At 62.9% G+C, this 26,939-nt stretch overlaps 11 protein-coding genes across 11 annotated transcripts; 2 read left to right on the forward strand and 9 right to left on the reverse strand.

Annotated features, from left to right (window-relative positions):
• Positions 1-592: 592 nt before the first annotated feature.
• On the reverse strand, positions 593-2,138 carry LOC62_07G009486 (uncharacterized protein; the record flags this gene model as incomplete). Its single annotated transcript, XM_062776040.1, has 2 exons — positions 593-1,837; positions 1,878-2,138. 2 exons carry the CDS (start codon positions 2,136-2,138, stop codon positions 593-595), a joined length of 1,506 nt encoding a protein of 501 aa, XP_062632024.1.
• Positions 2,139-3,199: 1,061 nt separating this feature from the next.
• On the reverse strand, positions 3,200-5,011 carry ARB_02369_4 (putative secreted lipase; the record flags this gene model as incomplete). The annotated part of the gene is made up of 1 exon (XM_062776041.1): positions 3,200-5,011. The coding sequence occupies one exon, from the start codon at positions 5,009-5,011 to the stop codon at positions 3,200-3,202; it is 1,812 nt and encodes a 603-aa protein (XP_062632025.1).
• A 1,729-nt stretch (positions 5,012-6,740) lies between these two features.
• Positions 6,741-8,772, reverse strand: LOC62_07G009488 (uncharacterized protein). Its single transcript, XM_062776042.1, has 4 exons — positions 7,788-8,772; positions 7,290-7,752; positions 7,015-7,167; positions 6,741-6,974 (listed from the first exon to the last, which is right to left on the reverse strand). The coding sequence occupies exons 1-4, from the start codon at positions 8,735-8,737 to the stop codon at positions 6,753-6,755; spliced, it is 1,788 nt and encodes a 595-aa protein (XP_062632026.1). The 5' UTR covers positions 8,738-8,772; the 3' UTR covers positions 6,741-6,752.
• Positions 8,773-9,382: 610 nt separating this feature from the next.
• Positions 9,383-11,709, reverse strand: LOC62_07G009489 (uncharacterized protein). Its single transcript, XM_062776043.1, has 4 exons — positions 10,367-11,709; positions 9,863-10,325; positions 9,676-9,828; positions 9,383-9,639 (listed from the first exon to the last, which is right to left on the reverse strand). Exons 1-4 carry the CDS (start codon positions 11,623-11,625, stop codon positions 9,424-9,426), a joined length of 2,091 nt encoding a protein of 696 aa, XP_062632027.1. The 5' UTR covers positions 11,626-11,709; the 3' UTR covers positions 9,383-9,423.
• Positions 11,710-12,562: 853 nt separating this feature from the next.
• Positions 12,563-14,486, reverse strand: LOC62_07G009490 (uncharacterized protein; the record flags this gene model as incomplete). The annotated part of the gene is made up of 4 exons (XM_062776044.1): positions 12,563-12,775; positions 12,815-12,967; positions 13,018-13,498; positions 13,534-14,486. The coding sequence occupies 4 exons, from the start codon at positions 14,484-14,486 to the stop codon at positions 12,563-12,565; spliced, it is 1,800 nt and encodes a 599-aa protein (XP_062632028.1).
• A 579-nt stretch (positions 14,487-15,065) lies between these two features.
• On the reverse strand, positions 15,066-16,903 carry SPBC1271.10c_4 (putative MFS-type transporterc; the record flags this gene model as incomplete). Its single annotated transcript, XM_062776045.1, has 6 exons — positions 15,066-15,269; positions 15,305-16,231; positions 16,280-16,399; positions 16,434-16,531; positions 16,577-16,684; positions 16,723-16,903. The coding sequence occupies 6 exons, from the start codon at positions 16,901-16,903 to the stop codon at positions 15,066-15,068; spliced, it is 1,638 nt and encodes a 545-aa protein (XP_062632029.1).
• Positions 16,904-17,596: 693 nt separating this feature from the next.
• Positions 17,597-19,372, forward strand: SPCC550.07_2 (Putative amidase; the record flags this gene model as incomplete). Its single annotated transcript, XM_062776046.1, has 5 exons — positions 17,597-18,127; positions 18,195-18,749; positions 18,785-18,883; positions 18,961-19,089; positions 19,124-19,372. 5 exons carry the CDS (start codon positions 17,597-17,599, stop codon positions 19,370-19,372), a joined length of 1,563 nt encoding a protein of 520 aa, XP_062632030.1.
• Positions 19,373-19,589: 217 nt separating this feature from the next.
• LOC62_07G009493 (uncharacterized protein) lies at positions 19,590-19,982 on the reverse strand (the record flags this gene model as incomplete). Its single annotated transcript, XM_062776047.1, has 2 exons — positions 19,590-19,750; positions 19,784-19,982. 2 exons carry the CDS (start codon positions 19,980-19,982, stop codon positions 19,590-19,592), a joined length of 360 nt encoding a protein of 119 aa, XP_062632031.1.
• A 471-nt stretch (positions 19,983-20,453) lies between these two features.
• On the reverse strand, positions 20,454-20,861 carry LOC62_07G009494 (uncharacterized protein; the record flags this gene model as incomplete). The annotated part of the gene is made up of 1 exon (XM_062776048.1): positions 20,454-20,861. The coding sequence occupies one exon, from the start codon at positions 20,859-20,861 to the stop codon at positions 20,454-20,456; it is 408 nt and encodes a 135-aa protein (XP_062632032.1).
• A 2,672-nt stretch (positions 20,862-23,533) lies between these two features.
• On the reverse strand, positions 23,534-25,111 carry gabT_3 (4-aminobutyrate aminotransferase GabT; the record flags this gene model as incomplete). Its single annotated transcript, XM_062776049.1, has 5 exons — positions 23,534-23,776; positions 23,821-24,247; positions 24,289-24,461; positions 24,499-24,873; positions 24,926-25,111. 5 exons carry the CDS (start codon positions 25,109-25,111, stop codon positions 23,534-23,536), a joined length of 1,404 nt encoding a protein of 467 aa, XP_062632033.1.
• A 958-nt stretch (positions 25,112-26,069) lies between these two features.
• LOC62_07G009496 (uncharacterized protein) lies at positions 26,070-26,912 on the forward strand (the record flags this gene model as incomplete). Its single annotated transcript, XM_062776050.1, has 2 exons — positions 26,070-26,813; positions 26,838-26,912. 2 exons carry the CDS (start codon positions 26,070-26,072, stop codon positions 26,910-26,912), a joined length of 819 nt encoding a protein of 272 aa, XP_062632034.1.
• Between the last annotated feature and the right edge of the window lie 27 nt (positions 26,913-26,939).

Below are 26,939 nucleotides of genomic sequence, written 5' to 3' on the forward strand. Positions count from 1 at the left end.
GAGCTGCACCCCACCGCCGGCTGCAAACGCTCGCTCGCGCTGGATCTAGGCGGCGTTGTGTGGCGCGGTGTGCTTGGCGAACCGCAATTAAATGCACCGCGAGGGGTGTCTCGCATAAACAAACCGACCTGGCGCCACGCTCGGTCATCTCCTGGACTGTATACAGCGAGTCGGATCAAGACTGTTGCTGGCTTTGGTGGCCGAGTCTCGAAGACAACAGGGCGACAAGGCATTCGCCGAAGCCGAACGCGGCGGAGGCGGCGCCACAGGGCGGTTTTGGCCAACCGACAGCACGGTCAGGGGGCGGGGCCGCAGGTTTGCTGCATCGTGGTAGGCAGCGGACTGGCATGCTGGACGTCGGGTGTACAGCGAGGGGTACAGTTGCGGGCAAGACCCGCCCGGGGCGGCAAAGGTGCCGAGAGCGCTGATGGACGGCGATGTGGTGGTCTAGACTCTCGGTGCCCCGAGAACCCCCTACCGGACGTGGACATCGGTGGCACGTTTACGGAGCATGGCCTGCATGCAGTACTGAATCAAACATCTATACACAGGCGCTCAGCGGCGCTGTGTAAGCACCACTGCCAGGGTGTGCCTACTCAAAGTCGACGACCCTGGTGATCGCCACCATGTCGTCCCGGCCCTCCAGATCAAACCAACTACAGCGGACACGATGGTTCCGACAGGACAAGCAGCGCATCCACTCGAGGTCCAGGTGACCGTCCGCGATAGGCACTTTGGCAACTACACAGTCGTCTCCCTGGTCGTTGCAATGCGTACACGGTACGCGCACGCGGTACATGAACCGCGGGACCTCGATACTGTTCGCTGTGGGACGCTTCCCGTGGAGCAGCGCGACAATGCTCGCCGTGATAACCTCCACGCGGTCGAGAACCGCCACCGCCCGCGGGGGCACGAGGAGCTGTGCCATACCCGTCCCCAATTCAAAACTGTAGCCCATCTGCGAGGGGTCTGGCGCCACGACGTACCCCACCTCGTCGTGCTGCAGCGCCCTGTCGAACCGGTTGCCGAGGCACCGGAAGTCAAACACAAAGTCGTCGTCGTCTTCATCGTTGGTTGGGGCCGTTTGGGCGGGTGAACCCGGCTCGTCGTCGTCGCCGGGCTCCACTGGCTCGGACTTGACCTGGACGTCGTCGTTGGCCAGCTCGTCTTCTTCCGCCTCGAGGGGCACGTACACGACCTGCTCGTCGACGAGTTCGTCGTCCTCGTCGTCGCCCAATTGGTTCTCCTCCACCTCCTTCTTCTCCGGCTCTCCTCCTTCGTTGTCATCCGCCCCCACATCCGGCGGCGGTCCACCCGAGTCGTCACCCTGCCCCGAGGACCCCTCTGCAGCCGACCCATCGTCGCTGTCGGGCACATTGCCGCTCGTCGAAGCATGGTGATCCTGCGAGGTGCCCGCTTCCTCCTCGTTGTCCTGGGCGTCCTGGCCCTCTTGAACGCCGTCGGCCTCCTCGCCGTCCGTGTCGTCTTCGTCTTCCACCTCAGGTCCGATCCACGCATCAGGACAGTCTGGCACAATCTTGTCGATCCAGTCCTTCCGAGTCGACTCGAACGCCTTGAGCTCAAGTCGAGCAACGCGTCGCTCCTTGGCACGCGACTTCTCGCTCTTCTTCAACAAGTCGTCCACGATCTTCTCGGCCACTTGGTCCTTGGCGCTCCTGGTGAATCTACACGTCGAGCGTTTTGATTTGGATGAGGTGTCGCAGCCAGTGCAATACTGATGCCCCTCGACGACGCAAGGAAGTGCCTCATCGCGGCAAGAGACGCACTTGGCCGTCTCGGGAACGACCATGACATTCTCCTTCATAAGGGAGAGGAGCTGCGATTGGGTTTAGTGAAGCGCCATGGGACTGACTTACCAGTCGCGCCACGAGCAGCTGATTTTTGAGCTTGAACTGCGATACGAAGAAATCGCCTCCAACTCGCTGCAGCCCAACCTCGTCAACATAGGCATGAAGCTTGGGCCGAGCTGGAGTAAGTGCCGACGGAGCAGAGCTGGCTCCGGCTGCTTGAGAGGCGTCGTGTGCGTTAGTGGTTGGGACCGATGGCGCCGGCTGTGCAGGCGGCGCAGGTTGCGCTGATCGGGCCTTCTTCCCCTTGGCCTTCTTCGCGCCCGCCATTGTGGTGGCTGGACTAGGTGGAGCTGGGCGAGTTGTGTGAGGTATGAAACAGGTGTAGGTAGGCGAATCCAGACGCTTTATGTATCCCCACGACGAGGGGGCGAGGCCCTCCGGGGGCGAAGTGACAAGGGCCGGCGTGGTGCGGACCCCGACGTTAGAAATGTGTTTCAATGATCCGGGGGCAATGGACAGGAGGAGGCGGGGGACCGGCGACGATCAGACTGGTTGGTGCCTACCGACGGTCGCGTGTGGTGCGCAGCAACTCATGGCTTCATGGTAGCTCAAACGTGTTTGGTGCACTCACCCCCAGGCCGGGGCAAGGACAATACAGCCGTGCCGGGGATCTGTGTGGCGATCAGAAGGTACAAAGCGAATGACTCCGGTGCCACGCCATCCAGGGAGGGGCGGTGGATCCTCAGAGTTGATGTGTGCATTGTTGGCATGGCTTGTGCGCCGTGCGTGGCGTGTGCCGGCCACCCAGCGCCGTGTGTACATTCTACACGCGGCGGTGTCACGAAGCTCGCAAACCCGTGGCGGATGATCCTCGGCGATGTGCCGTGCCGCCGGTGGTTGAGCGTGGAGTGAGAGATGTAGAGGGGGAAGAAAGTCGAGCGACGTGCGAGGTATGCCTTCTTATAAGTAGGTCGCGACAGCAGCATCGCGCGGCTCGATGCTTCGCCGGCCTTGCGCCAGTGCCCCCCGCTGCCCCCCGCTGAACTCTTGGCGTTCCATCCAGCGAGAGACCCCTCCCAAAGCGTTTGACCCATGCCCGAACAGTGAAAGTTGTGGTGGTGGTGACTGCCACTCAGGTCTGGATGGCCATCCCGCGCCATTGGATGGGGTGGAGACACCCAAAGGTTTGGCACATTCCCCTGCCAAGAGACGTTCCCACACACCCGAGGTTGGGAACTGTAGCCAAGTCGACGCGACCGCCAACCGACAACGGCGCTAGTCTTATTCCTGTAGGTATGCATATGTAGAGTCCTTCTTGTTACATCATTTCTCATGTTCAGTTCAGGAGAAAGGCTATCTCCCCGGCCCGTCGGTCCCGTCCGCCGCGATTAGATGCGGAAGACTTGGCGGTTCTTCTCGAGTGAGTCGGCCGACGCCTGGCGGAAGTCGTCCTTGATGGTGCCGAAGAATCCGGCGAAGAACTGGATGAGGACCGGGTTGGCTGGGTTCCAGCGAGGCCAGACTTCGCGGACCTTGGAGTTGCCGTTGGTGCCGCCCGAGGCGTTGTTGGGGTCGAGGTTGTACACAAAGTTTGCAAAGTAGTTGCGGATGTTCTTAGAGGCGTAGTTGGGGAGGATGCCAAACCAGACCTGGACAATGTCCGAGGCGTGGAACGTGCCGACGACGGGGATGCCAAAGTCGTAGGACGCAAGGTACGACCAGCTTGGGGTGTTGGGCTTGACCGCGCTGGCGGTCTTGAGGTGGACGCGGCGGGTGATGGTGAAGACCATGTCGCCGAGGATGGCAGCGATACGCTTGTAGCCGAAGTAGACCTCGTTGAAGATCCAGGTCCTGAAGGGTGAGCCGGCCGTGAGGTCGTTGGGGTACGTGTTGACGTGGCCGCGGATCTGGTCAGGGGTGGCCTGGTCGAAGTAGAGGCTGCTCAGGTAGCCGACGATGCCCTCGGTCGAGCCAGAGATGGAAGCCTGCTGAAGGGAGAAGATGGTGCCCTCGTCCTCCTGGTCGCCGATGATGAAGGGGATATCGGCATACTTGCCGGCATAGAGGAGGTCGTCGGTGGATGCCGTGAGCCACTTGCCATCGGGGCGGGGCAGGTAGGCCAGGGCAACCGAGTTGAAGCCGAGCGACGTGGGGAGCGAGTTGAAAGTGTCGTAGAGCTTCTGGTAGGGAAGCGCGCGGAGGCAGGCGAACGTGTCAGGGGTGCCGGCGCATCCGCCGCGCGAAACGACCGTGTCGTAGACGTCCTGAGCCTTCTTCGAGGTCGAGCTCTGGGCGGGGACGATGGAGCCCGAGCTCATGATGCCGCCGCGGAAGAGAGCCTTGCCCTTGTAGATGTTGTTGCCGTCCAGCAGGGAGGCCTGGTGCCAGACCGAGATGGAACCAGCCGACTCGCCCCAGAGGGTGACCTTGTCCGGGTCGCCGCCAAACGCACCAATGTTGTCGGCGACCCACTCGAGAGCGGCGCGCTGGTCCTGCAGACCGAGGTTGGTAGCACCGGCAGCAGTGGCCTCCTTGCCGTGAAGGAAGCCCCATCCACCAACACGGTAGTTGATGACGACGAGGATGTAGGGCTTTCCGTTTGTTGTCGCCTCGCTGACCAGGGATCCGCCGTCGTACATTGAGTTCCAGCCAAAGGTGAACGAGCCGCCGTAGATCCAGAAGAGGACCGGCAGCTTCGAATTGGGGTTGGTGCCCTTGGGACGGTAGATGGCGAGGTTGAGGCAGTCCTCCTTCTGGTTGAGGGCAACCTTGAGGAAGGGGGTGTTGGTGAGAGCGTTGACGATCATGCCGAAGAAGTCACCTCCGGGCTTGGTGGTGCCGATGAACTGGGGGCATGACGCCGCGTAGACGGTGGCGTCAAAGTTGTTGAACGGCGTCGTGTACTTGACTGGTGGGGCGAGACGGGGGGCCTGCGCGAATGGGATGCCGGTGAACGCTTCGATGTCGGGGCGGGAGGCGCCGTTGAACGTGCCGGCCGGCGCGGCGACAGTCACGCCCGGGAAGATGCCGCGCGCAGCCATCTCCTGGTACTGGACGTGCGGGAGCTCGTTGAACCGCTTGGTGATGTTGGCGACGTGCGCCTCGAGCTCAGCCAGGTCGGGCTCGGGGCCGGGGTTGGGGGTGGGGGCGGCGAGCGCCGAGGCCGCAAGGCCTAGGAGGAGGGAGGCGATGTACACCATTTTGTTGTTGGTGTCGGCGGGGTGTCGAATGGCGGCGGGCGGGGGGTCGTCACTGATGAGCGCTCGGCGACTCTGACCTTAAGTGTCTGTTTAAGAACATGACAAAAAGCACCTCATGTCCAGAGATCGGAACCAGTCCCAGTGACCCTCGCCCAAGCCGTCACCAAGCCCGAGTTGTTGGACATGTCAGAGGCAAGCAAGGTAAGCAAGTGCGGGGTGTGTGTGCCTGTCCCCCGAAGGCAAGGCACGACGCGTGTTTGCATCATAAGTTTTGGATCACGCGCTGGCGCGCCTCTCTAGGCTGTTACACTGGACCGTAGTCTGTTTTCCCTGGGCCCCCTTGGCTCCCCTTGGGGCCTACCTTAACCGCTTTGAACGGGTTAGTGCTTGCCCTTTTTGCCTCCCAGAATCAGTAATTTAGGTTAGGAGCATTGTCAGGGCTTACGGAATGAGTGAGCAAAGCAGACGAGGTAGACGAGGTAGTAGGAGGTGGCCAGCCTCGTCTCGTCTAGCTAGTGCCGCGCCGGCGGGTCTTGTTGTTCGGTTCGCTCAGGAGATGATCTCGAGCCCTCGGTTGAAGTCTAAGTGTCGTCTGTCTGCTGACTGATTCCAACCATCCTTGATGGAGCATCAACGGTGTGCGCCCATGCCCGGATAGCGAGCAGAGCAACACGTGCATGCTTGTAGCTAACGGAGCAGCGGCGCTGGCGTGGTTGCGGATCGTGACGCCGCCGGCATCTAGAAGAGCTTTGCCTCGGCGTGGTCGATCATACAACATGTGCTGCGCTCGTTGCCAAGCCCGCGGCGCGGCGGTGACACCGACGCACCTGCAGGTTTCTTCTGTCTGGGGTCTCTGTCTCTGAACTGGGTGGGCCCCATGTCGCAGGTGACATTGACGCATCGACAAGGTTATGCATCGACATTGACGCCGTGCCCATCCCGCAGCCCGCTGCAGGGTCTACAGTTTCAACGTAAGACATCCAGCACCCATCCGACAGACCTGGGCACGCGGCGGCAGTCGTCACATCACATGATTGTTCCGGTGCAGGGAGAGTGGGTCGGTGCAGTGGGGCCTCTTTTGCCAGAAGACTAGCGCACTCTTTGTTGTTGCTCGGTCGGCCAGTAGCCACACGACCGTCACTGCTGCTGCACATGCTGCCAGCTCACCGACCGACGCAGCGTCCGAGATCTATGTACCTGCATATACTGAGACAACGCCTACATAGCTGCTCCGACATTTCTCGGTTCGGCGACTCGGCACGGCTGGGCTGGCAACAGACAGACGTCATCGGCCAAATCAGCCATGGTCGTCAACGACCTTGACGACTCGACTCCAGACCGCGGAAGGCGCCTCCCGGGAACCCGGGAACTCGACAGAGCAAGCCCAGAAGTGCTCTTGGCCCCCCGCTCTCGTTATTCCGCGCTTTCTTCACAGAGGTACATGCGGGAGGATCTGGCGGCGAGGAGGACCATGTGGCCGCGGCCAATCCGCCACCAAGCCATCATTCATCGGAACCTCCCTTCACCACTCACTCCGCCGGCACTGCGTTAATCGGGCAGCATGCTCAGCTCTTCGAGGTCAAACCACCCGTGCTAACCACTGATTCCGGGATCGTGGCCCCAACGGAGCTCCATCATCACATGCACATAGAGCCGGAGCGATTCCGGAACAACGCAGCGGCATGGTGCCCGAGTTGCTAAGTCCACTTACTGGCCATACAACAAACATGCGTACAGAATGCTACAACCACAAGTTCCTCCCCAAGGCGTTCATCGCCTCCCGCCACGGCGCTATCCCATCCTTGTAGCTCCTCGTCGGGCTCTTGTCCACGATCTCCCAGCAGAGGGCGAGCATCTCGTCCGTCCCGCGATAGTTTGGCCCAAAGGACATGCACAGCATCACCTTGATTAGCTCGCGGATGCGATCCCGGGTCGCGAGGTCGAGGCAGTAGACTGCCATGATCTGGGGCGTCAGCTGTCTGGTAGTGGGGTGGGCAGCTCACTGTCAATGCGATCTGGAAGCCAGGTGTCGACGATGGGTCGCAGTCTGCCACGAGCTCGATTGCCTTCTCTCGGCACACTACCAGGCGTACGTCACGGAGATCGACGTTGAGTCCCTCGCATAACAGCATTGTGCGGATGCCCTGTCGCAGAACCTGAAGAGTCAGCAAGCGGTTCCACTTTCAACAAAGGCAGCGGCGTTCTTCTGAAGCCTTGAACCCAAAGCAGCGGCGTGAACACAGCACTCAGACTCCCGATGATCTAAAAGCAGACCTACCTCACTGCCGCGCTGCACGCGACCCGAGCGCCCAAAGTCGACGCTCCCCTCATCCCAGTCCCGCGCATCGCCAAGGGAGTTGAACAGCTGCTCGATCTCAGCGCGGAGGATGTGTCCAGCAGGCGCCTTGTCCTCCCCTCGCACGAGGAGGATCTTGCGCCGAGCAATGAGCGTCGCAGCCTGTGCCCCGATAGTGATGATGCTGTGCGAGGCTCCGATGAACCTCTCGGCCCATTCGGACCCTGCCTCGCGGAACGTGAGCACCGGTCCCGGCACATCGGACGAGTCGCGGGGTAATGGCGTGCACGAGAACTTGGCGATAGAATAGAATGTGAGCAGGTTGTGAAGTGTAGGGTAGATGGACGACGTCCGTTCTGGCGGTAGCTCGAACGTGTTTTCCGAGTCGAGCTCGAGCCGGCCCGAGGAGAGCATGTCTGCCATGCAGCGCACAAAGAATCCAATACTGCGTGTCAGCACTGCACACGCCAACAAACTCACAGATACTCCTCCGTCTTCCACTCGTCCGCCTCGCAATTGATCTTGGCCTTGAGCAGCGAGTAGCTCGCTAGCTGGCGGTACTTCCCCGCCTCGGAGCGCCAGTACCACGACTTGGGCTCGTCCATCTCCACGTTGCCGCGGTGGACATACGCGAGGTGGAGGAGCGAGTTGCGCAGCCAGTCGCGGATGCCAAGGTCGACCGACCTGGCCGTTGCGCCCGGCACCTCGATGAAGATTCCAAACAATCGCGGGAAGAGCTGCTTGAAGATCCAGTTGTGCTGGTACGTCGAGACCGCAACAATTTCGTTACACCCCTGTGTCTCGAAGTAGGACATGACCTGCCGGTCTAGCGGGGATGTGTGCAGGGCCGCAAGGGTGAACGTGCTGAGCGGCTTCGCGGGCGAGGGCGTAAGCACGCTGCGCCAGAGGTCTGTCGAGAGCCAGGGTGAGCGGACCGCGGTCGCGATGTCGCGCGGCGAGCTGGTGCCGCTGCTGAGGGTGAGGGCTTGGGACCTGACGGCGTCGGGGAGGGGGAGCTCGATGATGCCCTCGGAGACAGAGGAAGTCGGCGTTGGCAAACTTGCAGCCGCTGATGTCTTTCGTTTCCTCGCGTTCGCGTCGGTAATAGTCGCCAGAGCAGACCCCACCGCGGGCGTCGCGATCCCCTGTGACTCGTCGTCGGCGCCGACCCACTCATCCACCCCCTCGGCCTCCTCCCACGTCTCGAGCGCGAGCTCGCCCTTGCGCACGCGACCGTTGGTGGGGTAGAAGCACGGCTGATCAAGCTGCCAGCAGCGCTTGCACGTCGCCCGCCGACCAGAGGGCAGCAGGACGCCCTCCGCGCAGCGAACGTGCTGGCGCCGACACTCGCGGCATCCTGTCGCCTTGCGCGTGTGCTTGCGGCGTTTGCGGGTGGGCGCTGGCGTGGGCTCGGAGACGACAGTCGACATGGGGTGGAGCGGGGTGGTTAAGGCATTGAGTGTTGATGACGGGCGTGTTTGTGATGAGGAGAGAGAAGAGATCGAGCTGGTGCTATCTTGAGCTCTGTCAGACGACGATGCGGGGGAGTCTTTGGGGTCGTCGTCGGCGTCTCCTTATCCCGAGGCTGCGAACAAATGGGATGAATGGGGCTGGCTGACTGACTGCGGTGCGGTGGCGCACGAGTCAGGATCTCTCGAGGAGTCACCTCCTGCTCAGTTGTCTGGAGTACCACAATGTTGGATCTGGGCGAGGCTCGATTCGATTCCCAGGCAAGTTCCCGCTGTCAGCCGAACGAGCAGACGACTCCCCTGAGGTGGGCTTGGCTTTTGGTGGGTAGGGTAGGCGGGCGGCTAAGCAACCTGGTGAGCGGCTGTTATCCGGGCTACAAGCGCGGTTACAGTTAGCTTGCTCCTCTCCTATTCGCACGATAACGACGTCGACGTCGAGCGTGTGGATATCGCTGCTGCATCATGTGGGCAGGTCAGTCATCCGATGGCCAGACAGTCAGCAGTGAGTCAGTGGGCAAAGAAAGGATGGACGTTGCGTGTATGATCTGCGGTGACAGACCAGGCTTCATCGCTTTGTGCTAACCGCCGGCCCACTCTGCACCAAGTCACAAGTATATATACAACCAGCATTACAACTCTACAACTGACTAGATCCACAGGTTGCGTCCCAGAGCATTCATCGCCTCGCGCCACGGCGCAATGCCATTCTCATACTTGCCCTGTGTGTCCAGCACCTCCCAGCACAGCGCGAGGATCTCTTTTGTACCGCGGTAGTTTGGCCCAAAGGAGATGGCGAGGGTCATCGTCATGAGCGACGCGATGCGTTCGCGCACGTCGGGGTCGCGCGTGTAAATGGCGATTATCTGGGGTCAGCGGGAGCTGGAGAACACTCCGCTCACTGTCAAGGCCCATTGGAAGCCTGGCATGTTGGACGGCTCGCAGTCGGCGACAATCTCGATCGCCTTGGCGCAGCCCGACGTGATGCGCGGGTCGGAGAGATCGACGTTGAGCACCTCGCAGAGGAGCATCGTGCGGAGGGCATACCGCATGACCTGGCGTCAGCTGCGGCTTCGCTGCCCAACTCACCTCGCTGCCCCGCTGGACGCGGTCGCTCCGCCCGACATCGAGCGTGCTCTCGTCCCAGTCCCAGCTGTCGCCGAGCTCGCCGACGAGCTTTTCCGCCTCAGCGCGGAGGAGGAGGGCGGGGCCTGACCCCTCGCGGCCCTTGTGGAGCAGGGCGGCGCGCTGCGCGACCATGCCGCTCGCGCGCCCGAGCAGGCGGATCATGGTACGCGAGCACCCGAAGAACTTCTCCACCCACACCGGCCCGTCGTCACGCAGCTGGAACGGTGGCGCCGCGCTAAACCCCGTACGCGTGTCGAACGCGGTGCATGAGTACTGTAGTGTCGAGTAGACCGTGATTAGATCGCGCAGGCTCGGATACATTGGCGAGCTGGTGTCGTCGGGCAGCTCGAACGCGGTCGTACGATCGACCTGCAGCTGGCCCGAGTCGAGCATGTCGGCCATGCATCGCACGAAGAAGCCCATGCTGGTTGGCGTTAGTGGGCAATAGGCGCTACGCTTGCTTACAGATACTCCTCGGTCTTCCATTCGCCGTTGGACGACGTCACCTTGGCCCTCAGTAGGGCATAGCTCGCTGCCTGGCGGTACTTGGCGGCCTCTGAGCGCCAGTACCAGCTCTTCGGGGGGTCCTTTTCGACGTTACCGCGGTGCACGTACGCGAGGTGGAGGAGGCACCCCTGCAGCCAGTCGCGGATGACGCCGGTGATGGGTGGCGCACTGCGGTCTTCGGGCGCGAAGAGGATGGCGAAGAGGCGCGGAAAGAGCTGGGTGAAGATCCAGTTCTGGCGCGACGACGCGACGGCCACAATGTCGTTGTGGCCCTGCAGCTCGAAGTACGACACCACGGTGCGGTCGACGGGCGAGGCGGACAGACTGGCCAGCGAGAAGAGGGACAGGGACTTCGTCGGCGCGGGCGAGATGATGCTGCTCCACACGTCCTTGGGGAGCCAGGCCGTCATGTCCTGGTTGGCGTCGGCGACGGCGTCGATAACGCGTACCGAGGCGCCCTTCTTCTCCTGGTCGGCGTCGGTGTCGTCGCCGTCCTCCCCGCCGAGGAGGTGAAGGATATTGGATGCGGACACAGACCACGGTGAGAGGCCGTGCAGTGTCAGTGCGTTGGAGAGCGGCGACTGGGGCACGGCGCCAAGGCCGGAGGGGAGGTTGATCGTGTTGGTTGGAACTTGGAGGGGGATGTTGATTGTCGAGTCGCTCAGGCCAGACGAGTCGCACGTCGTGCATGAGAGGTAGCTGCTGCCCGTACCCGGATCCCCGTCGACTGGCATGACCGGCAGCGTCATAGGCATGAGAGGGATATCGAGGCTGTCCGCCGAGCCGCGGTGCAGCAGCGGCGGCAAGGAGACAGGAGGAAGCGGCGCGACACTACCGTCCATGGGGGTGAGGTCGATGCGCACCCCCAAAGTCTCGGGGCTCGGCGTTCCCTTGTCCCCCTCCTCGGCGGGAGGGATCCAGGTCTCGACGTCGGCGGCCTGCTCCCAAGTCTCGTCCTTGAGCTCGCCCTTGCGCACGCGCCCGTTCGCGGGGTAGAAGCAGGCCTGGTCGGTCTGCCAGCACCGCTTGCAGCTTGTCCTCTGGCCGGAGGGGAGCGTCGCGCCCTCCGCACAGCGGATATGCTGGCGTCTGCACTCGCGGCAGCCCGACGTCTTGCGCGTGTGCCGCTTGCGCTTGCGCGGTGGCGAGGTGTCGAGCGACGAGGTATCCGCCATGCGTGCTATGGGCGAGAGGGAGAGGGAGGCGCGTTTGAGCATGATGACGGTGGTGAGGGGCAGGCGGCGTTGAGGCTCGCCTGGTTGACGTTGAGGTCGTTGTTGTCTTCTCACCTGGCGTCGCTATCACAGGATAAGAACGACAAGATATCGACCCCCTGTATCGCCGGGTATACCTCCCTCTGGAGCGAGTCCCCATCGCGCGGCAACCGGCGTCTGCTTGTGGTGGCGCGTGGCGTCGGCGCGGTGCGGCGTCCCACCTCTGGCGGCGGCCGCATGGCCGGCAGCGCTCCGCAAGCAAGCCGACGACACGGAGAATGTTCCACGCACCTCGAATCGATCAAGTTCGCAGCCCCACAGCGGGGTCAAGAAACTCCGAGGTGACCTTGGCGACGGGGGCGGTCGACAATGGCGGATAGGGCCGGGAGGTCAGGTGACGCCAGCTGGGGTGGGCGGCAGGCTAACGGCTAACGGGATACCGTCGTCTACACGTCGGCATCCGCGCGGCGACTGCGACGACGAAGGGCGGCTGTCTTTCGGCATGGAGCGGGACGGCTTACGGCCCGGAACCTGGGAACTGGGAAGCGGTAGAGGCACAACTAGTGTGGCATGCCATGCGGTAGTCGGCGCTTATCTGCGCAACGCGACGAGCTCTGTGGCGTTATCTCCGCGGTGCCTTTATGCGACCGCCTGCGGCTGCGGCAACTCGACATCGGCGTCGTAAATGCTCGTCGTTATGCTTGTGAATCGGATGCTGAATGCTGACGCGATGTCGTGCACTCTGTCGTCAGGCGATCTGTGGGTTGGTGTGTACGTGTAGGCCGGGAGGATCGGCGCGAGTAGCAACGAGGCGGCGGCCTTCAGATGGGATGATGCCGACTCGGCACAGATTAAGGACCAGCTCCCAGGCGCCAGTCACCTGCATTGCAAAATGTACAACTCTAACGACAACAACAGCATCACCTCCGCTCCCTCGCCCTTACATGAACAAATTCCGCCCCAGCGCGTTCATCGCCTCGCGCCACGGCGCAATGCCGTGCGGGTACCCGTCGCGGTCCAGAACCTCCCAGCACAGGTCGAGGATGTCGTCTGTGCTGGGGTAATTCGGGCCAAAGCTCATCGTGAGGCACATCTTGTTGAGCGCGCGGAGACGGTCACGCTCGGCGACGTCACGGGTATACACTGCGATGATCTGACGTCAGGCGCTGTCTCCCACCAAACAAACACTCACAGTCAAGGCCCATTGCAGCCCCACCATGTTGCTCGGCTCGCAGTCGGCCGCGAGCTCCATTGCGCGTGCTCGCGCTGCTGCGAGGCGCGGGTCGGCGAGGTCGGTTTCGAGGACTTCGCACAGGAGCATAGTACGAAGTGCGTGGCGCATTAGCTGGATCAAGCGTCAGCGCAACACAAGGATCTCACCCACGCCCGACTCACCGCACTGCCCCGCTGAACACGATCACTCAGCCCCGGCTCGATTGCCGCCTCGCTCCACACGCTCACGTCGCCCAGCTCAGCAGCGAGCCGCTCCGCCTCAGCGCGGAGGATGAGGTCGAGCGCGCTGCCCTCCATTCCGGCCCGGAGGATCGCTTGGCGCTGGTACACTATTCCGCTGACGTCCGCCAACAGCACGAACGTGCGCCGCGAGACGCCGAACCACGGCTCGGTCCACTCCGGCCCCGTGAGGTCGAGGTCGAAGGCTGGTCGCGGGCGCTCGGCTGGTGGGCGCGGAGCGCCGCCATTACGCGTGCATGCGAACTGGATTATCGAGTAGATGGTGAAGATTTCCCGGAGGGAGTGGTAGAACGGCGAGGTTAGTGCTGACGAACTCCCGGGCAGCTCGAAGGCCGAGGTGGTGTCCACTGCTGCCCAGGTGTTGGAGAGGATGGAGCCGCTGCACTTGATGAAGTACCCGATCCTGCCGTCGTCAGCACCGTCTCCACGCAGACGTACAGATACTCCTCGGTCTTCCACTCGTCGTTGCGAGACGCGCATTGCGCGCGCAGCAGCGTGGAGTTGGCGCGGTCGAGATATCGCGCCGCCTCGTTCTTCCACGCCCAGTGCCGCACCGTGTCCGTTTCAATGTTCGCGCGGTGCGTGTGCGCAAGATGGAGGAAGTTAAGCCGGATATACTCGCGCATCATGCCCCCCACGCCTGACGCTGAGCTCGAGAACAAGCTCTGCAGCCGCGGGAATACCTCGCGGTGCATCCAGTTCGCCTTGAAGCTGTTGACTGCGACGACGTCGTTGCACCCCTGCGCCTCGAAGTAGGACACCACGCTGCGGTCCGCCGGCGCGAGTGAGTGTGAGGCGAGTGTGAACGTCATCAGCAGCTTGGGCGGGTCAGGGGCCAGCAACGAGCGCAGGACGGAGGAGTGGAGGAGTGGTGCTGGGGTGGCCGGGACGAGCGTGCTCGTGCTGTTGGTGAGGAAGTCGAGCGGCCACTCAGTGCTCGGTAGGCTTGGCAGCTCGATCACGTCGGCCTCCCACGGCGTGTCGACCAGGGTCGTCGGGGTGAACATGACGCTGGGGCTCGCATCGGGCTTAGGACAGGGCAGGTTCGTGGACGGTATTGTCGGCAACGATGGCCCCGACGTCGTCGATGTCGATATTCTTGCCGGCGCCTCCATCGCCCCCGAGTCCTCCACAGGCGCGAGCCACACCTCGACCTCGACGCCCCGCACCCACTCCTCCTCCCTCACAGCGCGCCGCTTCATCACCCCACTCATGACAGGGTACCAGCACTCGCTATCGGTCTGCCAGCAGCGCTTGCACACTGCCTTGTCGCCGCCGGAAAGGACAGCGCCCTCGACGCACGCGACGTGCAGGCGGCGGCACTGGCGGCATCCGGTCGTCTTGCGCGTGTGTCTCCTCCGCTTGCGGGGCGGCGAAGTCGTGTCGTCCATGGTTGTTGTGGTGTTAGAGACGGTGCTAAGACTGCCGTGAACCTTATCGCTGTGAGTGCGCGAGTGAGGAGTTAGTGGGCGACGGTGAGAAGCAGCGTCCCCGCAGTCAGGTTTACCCCACAACACCTGTCCTCGGCAGTCCTTGGGGCTCCTCCCCAGGAGGTCCTGAGTCGTCAGGTATACCAGACTGCCAGGATTGTTCTGCAGTCGCCGTTGTGAGGTTGAAAGAAGGGTTGGGGAGAACGACGACAGGGCGGTTCGATGGAATAGCCGCGGTGGGCACTCGCCAGTCGCCGCCACGCTCGCCAAGACCCCGGGTCAACACGGATCAATGACCTCCTCAAGTCATCCTTATCGACCAATTCAACGTCGCGAAGCTCGGGCTGGCTATCATTATAGTCGACTGCGACGAGATAGAACGCACAGACGTAAGAGATAAGCTGGGACACACGAGATAGGACACAAGCAGCTCCGCGGTCTCGAGAGTTCATCCATTCTTTGGCCTACAACTTTACTACAACCCTGAGGCTCACAACTCTATCGCCCGGAGTGTTTCCTTCTGCCCGCTCACCCCCAGCCTTAGTGACCCGCCATGATACTCGACTCGACGTAGCCCCAGTAACTCTTGGCCGAGGCCTTGCGCCAGCGCTTGCCGATCAGGATGACGGGGTAGAACGTCGCGTACAGGGCCATGCCAAGCAACGCGGCCATGATGAACGTGTTCTGGTATCCCATCTTGAGCCATGGCGTGATGGCATAGTTCATCGCAAAGGACATGGTGTTCTGGGTGTCAGCGACGCCCATTGGGGTGAACGTACCCGGACGAGCATGACCGTCAGCATCACCTCGCCGCCGAGGTCCTTGTAGCTGTCGAGCACGTAGTTGATGGAGAAGGTGGCCGCCGACGCGCCGGTCGCGGCAACGATACCCCCGCCGATGACCAGCCCGATCCAGTGGATCTGCTTGGCGGCGCCGACGCCCCACAGGATCAGGCCGGCGGGAAAGAGCACAGTGATGAAGGCCATGAGCCACAGCCTGTCCTCTGGCTCGCGCATGCCGCCCTTCCTGCGCGCCTGGCGCACGAGCCACAAGTCGGCGAGCCACCCCGACAGGAGGCCAGCGATGGTCGCGCCGATCGTCGGGCCGAGGTACGTCAGCCCGACGCCGGACGGCTTGAAGCCGTACACCTCTGTGAAGAGGAGGCTCGCGGTCGCATTCAGCACGTTGTACCACATCACGCTGGCGCCGTAGAGGAAGCCCGACCTGGGGCGTGTCAGCCGTGTCGGGGAGAGCGGGACGTACCACACGACAACGGGGTAGCGGAGGAAGATGATCGGGCGATAGATCTGCGCGTAGAGCGTGCGCGTGTCGGTGTATCGTTGCCTGTAGAGCGCGAGCTTCTGGACAAAAGTATACGGCGTGCCCTCGAGCGCGCGGCCAGCAGAGACAGTCTGCACGAGGATGTCGTCGCCCTTCGCGTCCGTGTTCTTCTCGGCGTCGTCGGTCGGCGTCCCGATATCATGCTGCTCCTGCAGCTCGGTCGTCCCACGGACGTAGTTGGTCTCCTCCATGAAGAGCGCCATGGCGACCGTGCCCGCCGCGAGCTGGATTGCCGAGATCCAAAAGACCCACTTGTATCCGAACGAATCGTTCGCGAAGCCCGCCCACACCGGCGCGATGTAGTTGCCTCCTACGAGGAAGATGACATACAGGCCCATGTAGAAGCCGCGCTCGTGCGCAAAGAACTGGGTGGATTAGAATGGTACTCTTCAGGAGCGAGCAACGCCGCTCACAATATCGGCGATAGAAATCTCCACCAGCATCTCGATCGGGGAGACGAGGATGCCCATGATGATGCGGTTCGCGAACCAGATACCTGACGAGTGGATGAACGGCATCCAGCAGACCATGCCCTGCGTGTCAGCGGCCACATGGTGTGGGACTCACGAGGTGCCCGATCTGCGAGATGAGATATATCGGCCGCTTGCCAAACGTCATCGCGAGGGGCTGGGTGATGAGCCCGCCCCATCCGAGGAGGAGGAACACTGGAGGCGCGTCAGCGCCGAACAACACTAGGGTCCTCAACCCACTGTATCCGATCCCCGCGACCAGGTCGCCGACGGGCACGCCGCTCTCAGTTGAGAGGGGTAGGAGCACCGAGTTGAACGCCGTGCCGGCAATACCAGCGGTCAGAGTGTCTATGGGGCGTGAGATAAGACCTTGGGGGGAAGCATACAGGTCATGAGCATCGCAAAGTGTAGCTGCTTGCGCCACTTGCTCCAGTTGAGCGGGTCGTTGACGTCACGCGACGGCGTGGGGTGCAGGATGATGTCGTTGTGCGCGGACGCGTGCGGGCCGTTGGCGTGCCCGTCTAGGTCGACGAGCACGACTGAGCCGGGGATGGGGAGGTTGGACATGGTGAGCTTGGGGTTGGGCGGGACTCTGCCCCCTCAACACCTCGACCACTCGTCTTCATATAGGCTGTGGATCGTCGTCTGCTCGTCGTTTGACGTATCGTCTGCAGCAGTCACTGCAACGCCACATCTGGCTGTCGGTCGGTCTCACCCGCTGCCCTGCGCTGCCTGCTGCGCGCCATATCTCGGGTTAACCAAACCAAACCACTCGCGCAGGTCAGCTGGCCCGTCGCCATGGATACACGGGTGTACCGCCGCAGGCCCCAGTTCCCAGGAATAGATCTCGCGTATCGGTGGGGATGTGGATAGTGGGCACCACGACGATGTCTTGACGATTTCTAGACGACGGACAGACGACAACGCGACAAGATGGATCCAGTGTCCACGTGACTGATCTTTCGGCAACAAGTCGGCAATGAAGCCGAACGACTTGTTGTCGTCTGACCAAGCCGTCTCACAGTTTATGCCCCGCTTGTACGTCGCGTCGCCGCCGTGTGTTGCCGCGTCGGCGTCGCGTGCGGCCCGCGTGCCGTCTGATTACGAGCACGGCATGCCGGGTACACGGGGCATGCGGGGCCCTCCATTATCGTCTGTGGCGGCCGTCTTGGCATGTTGTGGCATAAAAGGCGGCGGGCTGGTATCGGCATAGGCACACACTCGCCCACGCATAAGTCCAAGTCCAAGTCCACAACCACAATGTCTCCAGTCCAAGTCCCCCGTCCGTACGCCGAGGCCGAGGCCGACGCCCGCGCCGCGCGCGACGCGACCATCCCCGCGGCGTACGCGCTCCCGAAGTCGAGCTACCCCCTCCCCAAGAACGTGACTGGCGTGCTCGCTAGCTGCGGGGTGTTGTCCCCCGCCGAGCTCGCCATCGTCGAGCTCGACGCAACTGCCCTTGCTGGCCACATCGCCGCGCGCAAGTACACCGCTGTCGAGGTCACCACCGCGTACGTCAAGGCCGCGGCTGTCGCACAGCAGGTGACCAACTGCGTCGTCGAGCTCTTCGAGGACGAGGCGCTCGAGCGGGCGGCGTGGCTCGACGCCGAACTCGCGCGTACCGGGCGCCCTGTTGGCGAGCTGCACGGCGTGCCGGTTAGCATCAAGGACCATATCTGCGTCAAGGGCCACGACACGCCCAGCGGCTTCATTGGCTTGGTCGGGAAAATGGTCGCGGAGGAGGACGCGCACCTCGTCAAGATCCTACGTGATGCCGGGGCCGTCTTCTTCGTCAGTGAGTAGGGTAGCGTTGGGGTTTTACCCGTGCTGACACCGCGCCGAAACTACCAACCCCCAGAGCCTGATGGCCATCGAGACAGACTCGTACCTCGGCGTGACGACCTCGCCCTGGAACACAGACACGACGTGCGGCGGCTCGTCGGGCGGCGAAGGCGCCATTCTGGCATGCAAGGCGAGCGCGCTGGGCGTCGGGTCCGACATTGGCGGGAGTGTGCGTGCGCCGGCCGCCTCGACTGGCATTTACTCCTTCAAGCCGGGCGTGCACCGCCTCCCGCACGTGGGCATGGTCATCCCGATCGGCCCGCAAGGCTACGACGGTATCCACGGCACGCAGGGCCCGATGGCGCGCAGCATGCGCGACCTCGAGCTGTATATGCGGCTTATGGCCGCGGCTGAGCCGTGGCTCGCCGAGCCGAGCGTCGACTACAGGCCGTGGCGGGAGGTAGTCGCGCCGAAGAGGCTGCGTATCGGCGTGCTTGAAGACGACGGGGTCATCCGGCCCGTCGCGCCGGTGCGCCGCGCCCTCCTGCACGCTGTCGAGCGGCTCAAGGCTGCCGGCCACGAGATTGTGCCGTATACCCAGTACGAGTACGCCGAGCACTGGGACATTGTGGTGGGTGTGCGTGCCGCGCCGAGTTGACCCGCCAGCGTAAGCTCTACTTCATCGACAATGGGGACAGCGTGCACGCTCAGCTCGCGAGAGGCAACGAGCCTATCAAGCCGCTCACGAAGTGGGCCATGCGAGCGGTGGGCACCGCGCCGATCTCGTCGATCGATTATTTCAAGGCATGTTCCTGTGTCGACACACGCTGACCCCACCTCAGCTGGCCGGCCGGCGCGATACCTTCCGTTACAAGCTCGCGCAGTACTGGCGCGCGCAGGGCATCGACGTGCTGCTCTCGCCGGCAATGCCAGGCCCCGCCTCGCTCCACGGTAACGGGAAGGACTGGGGCGTGAGTGACCTGTTCTCGACCCCGCTGACGCCAGTACACATGTTACTGGAACCTGGCCGACTACCCCGCCGGCGTGTTCCCCACCGGGCTGCACGTCGACCCCACGCTGGACGCGGAGGGGGGCTACACCCCGCGTAACGACGACGAGGCGCACGTATATAACACGTATGATGCCGCTAAGCAGCGCGACGCGCCGATCGCCCTCCAGGTTGTCGGGTATGCTGGGCATGAGGAGGAGACGCTTGCGGCCATGAAGGCCATCGCGGAGGTCGTGCAGGTGTAGGTTGCTTGTTCTGCGAGCCAGAAGTGTTTGGGTAAGCGAGTGACGGTGCAGTACCGGCAGCCAGATGGCATGAATAGGATTAGCTTCTTTACCAAGTCGACTCGAGCAGCGCGTGGTGCCAGTTCACATCGAGGTACACGTTCGTTCTCTCAGAGGTCAAACGACGCCGATGGTGACGGAACTCACCTCGTACAGCCAGTCACTATCCCACTTCCCTCTAGTCATCGGAGTCATAGTCACCAGAGTCGCCATAGTCACCGTCATCGTCGTCGTAGTCGTCGTAGTCGTCCCCACCGTGATCGCCGCCATCGTCATCGTAGTCTTCGCCGTGGTCGTCCCCGTAATCGGGGCCATCGTCGGGGCCATCAAACTCGCCATCTTCATAGTCGTCGTCGTCGTCTTCAGGCCCACCGCCGTCGTCCCCCTCATCCACCTCCTCACGCTCCTCCCCATACGCGCGCAGCGTAGCCTCGGCGTCCTGCGCGTCCTCGTCGTCGTAGGGCCGATACCCGTGCGCGGCGGTAAACCCCGTCCAACCCCCATGGTCTCTGATCACCTCGCGCTCGGCGTCGTTATGCGTGATGGGTGCGAGGGCGTCGGTCCTGGGCATGGTGGTGTGCTGGGAATGGGTGATGTTGAGGTTGACGAGTGATCAGCTGGACTGGTTGGGAAGATGAGGTGATGGATTGGGAGTGGCCGTGACGTCACGACGATCTCGTCGCCGAGCAACCCCGTTCTCCCGCTCACAACTGGCAATGTTGTGCTGCCGCCACGGTGGCGACTACAGCGTTTCAGTGCCGTGTTGGGTGCAGGGGTGCAGGTAAAGGGTGCATGCCACAGGACTGGCGCAAGTCAGAGTGAGTAGGCGTACCAGGGGCGCGGCACGCGTCCCGGGCATTCGTCCGTATGTTCGCTTCCACACCATGCTGAGTTGAGCTGTGCGGTGCGTGCATGCCATACCATGGTACACCGTCGAGCCCTCGGAGGTCACACTGTGTGGGTCGATGATGACTGAATACCCCGACGCCGGTGCTGGAGCAACCCCCACCACCGACGCAGCAATCATCCCGCGGCCCCCTTCCTAGTACTCGCAGCACTCGTCGTCATATTCGTCCTCTCCGTAGTCACCGCCACCGTCGTAGTCGGGGTAGTCGTCATACTCGTCCTCGCCATAGTCGGCGGCGTGGTCGTAGTCATCGATCTCGTACTCGTCCTCTCTATAGTCATCGAAATCGAGGCCGTCGCCCTTGCCGTCGATGTTGTCGTAGTGGAAGTCGCCATCATCATCCTGGCCATCGTCGTGGAGGGCCTCCTCCTCGGGTTCCGGCACATGATACTCGTCGTCGTGGTCGGCGTCCTCGGCATCCTCGTCGTCCCACGGGCGGTACCCGTGCGCGTTGCAGAACGCCGTCCAACCGCCATAGCTCTTGATCACGTCGCGCTCGGCATCGTTGTATGTGGGCGGCTGGAGACCGTCGCTGGCGGGCATAGTGTGGCCACTGTTGTAGGAGTGAGAGATGAGGTGGACAGTGTTAGAAGGGAGTGAGTGCTGTTCAAAGGAGGTTTGTCACTCGAGTGACGGCTTATAACTGCAAGTCGAGGGCGGCTCGAGCACTCACCAACACACAGGGCGCTCGAGCTGGCCATGGTGCGGACGTCGGTCGCAGCGAGAACTCGAGTTCCCATGCAAGTACAAGACAATAGAAACCACACAGCATACAGGTACTTTACAATCAGCAGATGCAACAGACAGGTGAGGCGGGGGCGCACCTTCGATGGCATGATGCCCAGGTGTTGGCGAGTCCGAGTCGGCAACTCGCCTTTGTTATAGACACATGACCGATTGTGAGTCCCTCAGTTTGCCCTCGAGAGAACCTACGTGTGGGGTGCTGACTCTTGCTTGAGACTCGAACACATAGCAAGTTGGGACATGCACCACGCGACAAGCTCCCTCGAGTCGTGGCTCGACAATCTCGCCAGATAACGTTCCTGCGGGCAAAACCACACCCCACAGCCGTTGCCGCAACTCGACCCTGCAACAACCGACACCCGACTCGGCACTTGACATCTGGGGTAAACTCGACCAGCTCGTCTCACTGTACTGACAGCAACAGCATTATCCATGGGAACAGAGTCGCTCCGCGTCTGGGGGTGATAGCTGACCTCTGCGGGGTGATAACCCCCAGACAGCTGGCAGCGTCTCACCCATCGCCCACTTACTTCAACTCACAATGATCGCACCCAGCACGCCGCCAACACCACCCCCGCGCCCGCGCTTCCCACTGAGCCTGGCTTCGCTCGCAGCGAGCAGCACTGAGCTGCTCGTGCCCTCCAACCCGCCGGCGAAGCGCAAACGCCTCACGCGTACCCGCACAGGGTGCCGCGAGTGCCGCCGCCTGCACGTCAAATGTGCGGAAGGCTCGCTCCTCCCCAGCGGAGGCAAGGGCGCGTGCCGCCGCTGCTGGTCGACGGACCAGACGTGCTGGTACCCCTTCCCGGCGGGCGGGTATCCCAACTCGCGGAAGCGCCGGACCGGGGAGCGCGCGAAGCGCAACGTCGAGCTCGAGGAGCGCAGCTGGGAGCGCGCGGAGGACGTGGGGGTGTGGGTTGGGAGCAGCCCCACGTCGTGCGGCTCCGGGTCGGCGGACAGCGTTAGCCCCGACGGGGAGGGGACGGCGTCCGTCTCGCCTACGGCGTGCCCCAGCGTGGTCGAACTTGAGACGGTCGTCCGGGCCAATGTCGCCGTACCCGACGCGACCGGTGTCGTCGGTACCGCGCCCACGCCGTGGTCAATCGCAAACTCAGTCTCGGCGATCACGCAGCACGTCTTCGACTCGGCCCCGTGGTTCAGCTCCCTCCCCACCACCACGACAGCTCCCGATCTCCCAGCAGACCTCCTCGCCCTCCTCCTCGCCCCATCGGCCCCGCTCCAAAGCTTCACCCTCGCCTCGCTCTCCACCAGCGCGGAAGACCGCGCAGCAGTGTCATACTTCGAGACGACAGGCTGTAACGACATCACCGCCGCCCCGCGGCCGGGCGATAACTGGATCCACGCGCAGCTGTTCCCCCACCTCCTGGGACTGCTATCTGCCGACTCCCCGATGGGAAGCTACACCCACCTGGCGCTCCTGCAGATCAGCTACACGCACCGCGGTAACATGGAGCCTGACGAGGACCGGGCAGCCGTGTTCCGCGCCAAGGCTGGCCACGCGCGGGAGAGGGGCACGTGTGCGCTGCTACGGGCCAAGGCAAGATCCAAGGAGTGGAGGACGGAGGAGTACCTGTGAGCTGTTCCGACTCTGAGACCAACACAGCTCGCTGACACCACAGTATCGGCTTCTTCATCCGGTGCATCGCCGACGTGCTCTCCTCCGGCCGGATCGACGTGCACGACGTGGCGTACGACTTGCCAACCTCGCCGCTGTACGACTCGCTACGCGACCTGATCGCGACGTACGGTATCGTGCAATTTGCCTGCTCGCCGTTCGCCACCGCCGCCGCCGCGCCGCCGTTCGAGCTGCGCGAGGCCCCGGAGCAGGGGCACGACTGGACGGCCACAGCGTTCGGGTGCTCGCGGGGTGCGCTGCGCCTGCTGTCCCGCGTCAGCTCGATGGTAGCCCGCCGCGTGTCGATCCTGCAGGAAGGCGACGAGGCCGCCGGTGCGCTGCTCGCCGCTGAGGCGTCGGCACTGCTTGCCGAGCTCGAGATGCCCGAGTGGGACGCGAGCTCGAGCCGCGTACAGCGCGGCACCATGGTGATGCGGTACGCCCTGCGTACCCTCCTGCTGTGCGAGATCCTCGACACGGACCTCGACGACGCGCGCATTACGGCCAACAGGGATGCGGCGCACGAGCTCGTGGCGGACTGCGACGCTGCCACCATGACGGGGTTCCAGTGGCAGCTGGCCGTGCTGGCGATATACACGCGGGACGTGGCCGCGCGCGAGCGCATGGCGAGCCTGCTCAAGCTCGCGCTCGGGATGGGCTTTGGGCCAAACTACCGCGGCACGCTCGACGTGCTCGAGGTGTGCTGGGACGTGCTGGATACGCAGGGCGGGTATGAACATGGGATCGCGCCGTGGCGCGACGCGATGCACGCGCTGGGGCGGAATCTGTGGGTCTGACGACACGTTGTACGAGATGCATTCGACCTTGGTTGTGCCTACTTCGCGCCCACCTTTGCCGCCACGTCGCGCACGCACTGCCCGAAGATGGCGAGCATCTGGTCAATCTCCTCCTCGCTCACGATCAGCGCCGGGATCATCCGCAGCGTGGAGTAGATGCTCATCGTGAGCGTGAGCAGGCCCTTGTCGAGGCATGCGTCCTGCACCATCTTGTTAAGACCGGCCGGGAACGCCTCGCTGCCGGCGTCGCGGGGGTCCTTGAACTCGATGGCCATCATGAGCTGTGGCACGTCAGCTCATTCCACTACCCCTTGGGCCCACTCACGCCAGTCACGCGGACCTCCTCGATGATGCTGCCCCCCGGACCGTCCGCAATCGCCATCAGTCCCTTACGTGCCTGCTCGGCGCGCGCGTTGACGTTGCCAGCAATGTCGTGCGTGGCCATGTACTTTGTCGTCGCGACCCCCGCGGCGCAGGCCACCGCGTTACCCGCGTACGTGCCGCCAAGCGACATGGGGGGCATGACGTCCATGATCTCCTTGCGCGTCACGATGCCCGAGAGCGGCATGCCGTTCGCGACGCCCTTGGCGAACACCATGATGTCGGGCCGCACGCCCGTGTGCTGGATCGCGAACGGCGTACCGGTGCGGTAGAAGCCCGCCTGCACTTCGTCCGCGATGAGGAGGATGCCGTGCTGGTCGCAGATGCGGCGGAGCGCCTGCATGTATGCTGGCGGCGCTTGGATGTAGCCTCTGCGAGGAGGTCAGCTGGGAAGGAAGGAAGCAGCACGCACCCCTCGCCGAGCACGGGCTCGATGAAGATCGCCGCCGTGTCCTTGGGTGCCGTCTGCTGCTGGAGCAGGTTCTCGAGGTGCTTGACCGCGTGAGAGACGAGCACGTCGCTTGGCGTGTCCTTCGGGAACCCCATCGCATGCCAGTACGGGAACGGCGTGGCGAAGACGGACGTCTGGTATCAGGTCAGCCGTGTTACCGTTTCACCTCACCAGCAACGGCCCAGTGCCCTCAAAGTAGATCGTCTTTGAGCGCGTCAAGCTCGCAGCGCCCATCGAGCGACCATGGTAGCTCCCCTGCATGACGATCAAGTTCTGCCGCTTGGAGAAGCACCGCGCGACCTTGATGGCCGCCTCGTTGGCCTCGCCGCCCGAGTTCCAGAAGAAGAACGTGTCGAGGGAGGCGTCCGGCATCATGGGCAGCAGCTGCTTGATGAGCTGTAGCTGGGGCTGCGAGTTGGCGATCGCGCACTGCACGTGCACGATCTTGGCCGCCTGCGCGGCGATAGCTGCGGTTACGTCGGGGTGCGCATGGCCGAGGGAGGTGACCCCGATGCCGGAGGAGAAGTCGAGCAGGCGGCGGCCGTCCTGCGCGCAAGCGTCAGCGAGAGCGTACAGGTGGAGACCTGGAGCCACTCACACTCGTCCACACGTTGATGCCCTTGCCCTCGACGAAGACGTGCTCCCTCAGCCGGCCGGTCCCCTTGGTCAGGTGGCCGGCCGCGATGGCCTGCAAGTCCTTCGTCTCGGTCGTCTGCGCGGCCGCGGCGGCCTTGAGGGGCTTGATGTGGGCGAGGTAGTCGGTGGTCACTGGCGCGGGGGACATGTTGTTTGTGTTGGCTGGTAGTGAGGCCTAGCCGACCGTTTATGTACCCCCACTCGGTGAGGTCAGTTGATCACTTGACCTCGTGAGCCGCCGTAGGCAGCTACACGACAAGCGCCGGACCGTGTCGTATCGCGGACCGTGTCATCGCCCACGACCAGCACGAGCAGGCGCTATCACCCCCGCCGGATGGAATGATTGGGAAACACGAGGCGATTGGGAAACATGGGCGCGGCGTTGGGAAACATGGTCGTTGGGAAACATTAATGTGATCTCGTGGATATCATCTCGCAGCCCGTCGTCATCACTTCGGTGGATGTCTCCACCCCGAAGTGAGCGCGCCGGAGTGAGCCGCCTCAGCGGGTCAATAGCCGCCCGTTAACCGCCCGGGATGCTATTGCTGGCCTTACTGCTGCGGGGTTGATTTGGAAACGTTGAGAGAGATGTGATTAGAGTAGAATGCAGTTGAGGGTGGGTGGCTCGTTACGTAGCCGACGGGTAACGACACCGAGATAACACGAGTCGGCCTCATCCGACACACTTGTCAACTCACAACTGGCGCCTCCGTTGATCTACGCCCTGGCTCAAGGTCGGCATGCCGGCTCAGGTGAAGCTCGGCAGATGTGCCAGGCCACTGGATACATGTGGCGAGGCCTCATCTTGACGTGTGCTCGTTCGACGATTGTTGACTGGCAGCCGTGGTGACGTCACGAGCGTGCAGCAGTCGGGTTGTGGATCGACGCGCCGATCTTCTGCCTCTTGTCCATTGTTGCTACCATCGTCGACGGTGACCGTTTCGAAAGCGTTTGGGATGAGTTTCACTCAGTTTGTCTCCTCATCTTCCTGTTCGGAACGTCTTATTGTGCTCCGAGTGATGTTACCTGCGTGAATGGATACTAAAGACGTGGAGAATGGCGCTCGTCTCAATCCCCATCAGCACGCACTTCAATCATCCCGCAGAATGACGACCCCAACCCACCCAACGCCCCAGTCACCTGGCTCTCCGAACCAATACGACGACGTCCACATGGCGGAGGCCGAGTCCGATTCCGAGTCCTCGACCGAAAACTTGCTCGTCGTCAACGATCGCGACTCGAGCGGCTCGACCGATGCCTCCATGGAGACAGCCACCAGTGGCAAGACGGACGCTTCGATGGGGACAGCCACCAGCGGCGGAACAGTTGCTTCGTCGGTGACAGTAACTAGCGGCAGCTCGACAGACGCTTCCTTCGTGACAGCCAACAGCGGCTCATTGGTCACCGACCCGGCCACGACAGTCGTGGCGGCGGACGCTACTGTGACGAAGCTACCCCAGCCCGCCACACAGGCGCCGCGAGCACCACGGACGCGCACCATGATTGAGCTCGGGGACTCGTCGCAGCCCGATAAGCCATGGTACCTCGTCGACTTGGACCCCAACCGCCAAGTCACCTTCGGCAACCGGCAGCCTCTCACGGCGACTCTCGTCCCACCCCATGCCGCAGCCCTCCTCGAGCGCATCACCGTCCTCCGCCCTTCCGTCCTCGATCAGGTTGGCGCACTGCAGCAGATGAACGGCGGTCAGGCGAGCCCCATCAAACTGCCGCCGTATCTTTACTGCGCGCGGCAGGCATGTGTTTGCTGCAACGACGCCGGACGCGAGTGTATCCTCCAGAACGTTGTTGTTCTCGACACCAAGCAGCTCGCCCACCACGACATGAAATGCGTGGGCTGCCAGCTAACTTGCCAGCCCGTGTGCAAGTGGGAGGAGAATGCTCGCTTCCCCGGCCGTTTGATGGTGTTTGAGTTCCCTGGTGGTCAGTAGTCTGAGAACGGTGAAGCCGCCGCGTGA

The sequence above is a fragment of the Vanrija pseudolonga genome, chromosome 7 (genome assembly GCF_020906515.1).
Source record: "Vanrija pseudolonga chromosome 7, complete sequence".
NCBI lineage: Eukaryota > Fungi > Basidiomycota > Tremellomycetes > Trichosporonales > Trichosporonaceae > Vanrija > Vanrija pseudolonga.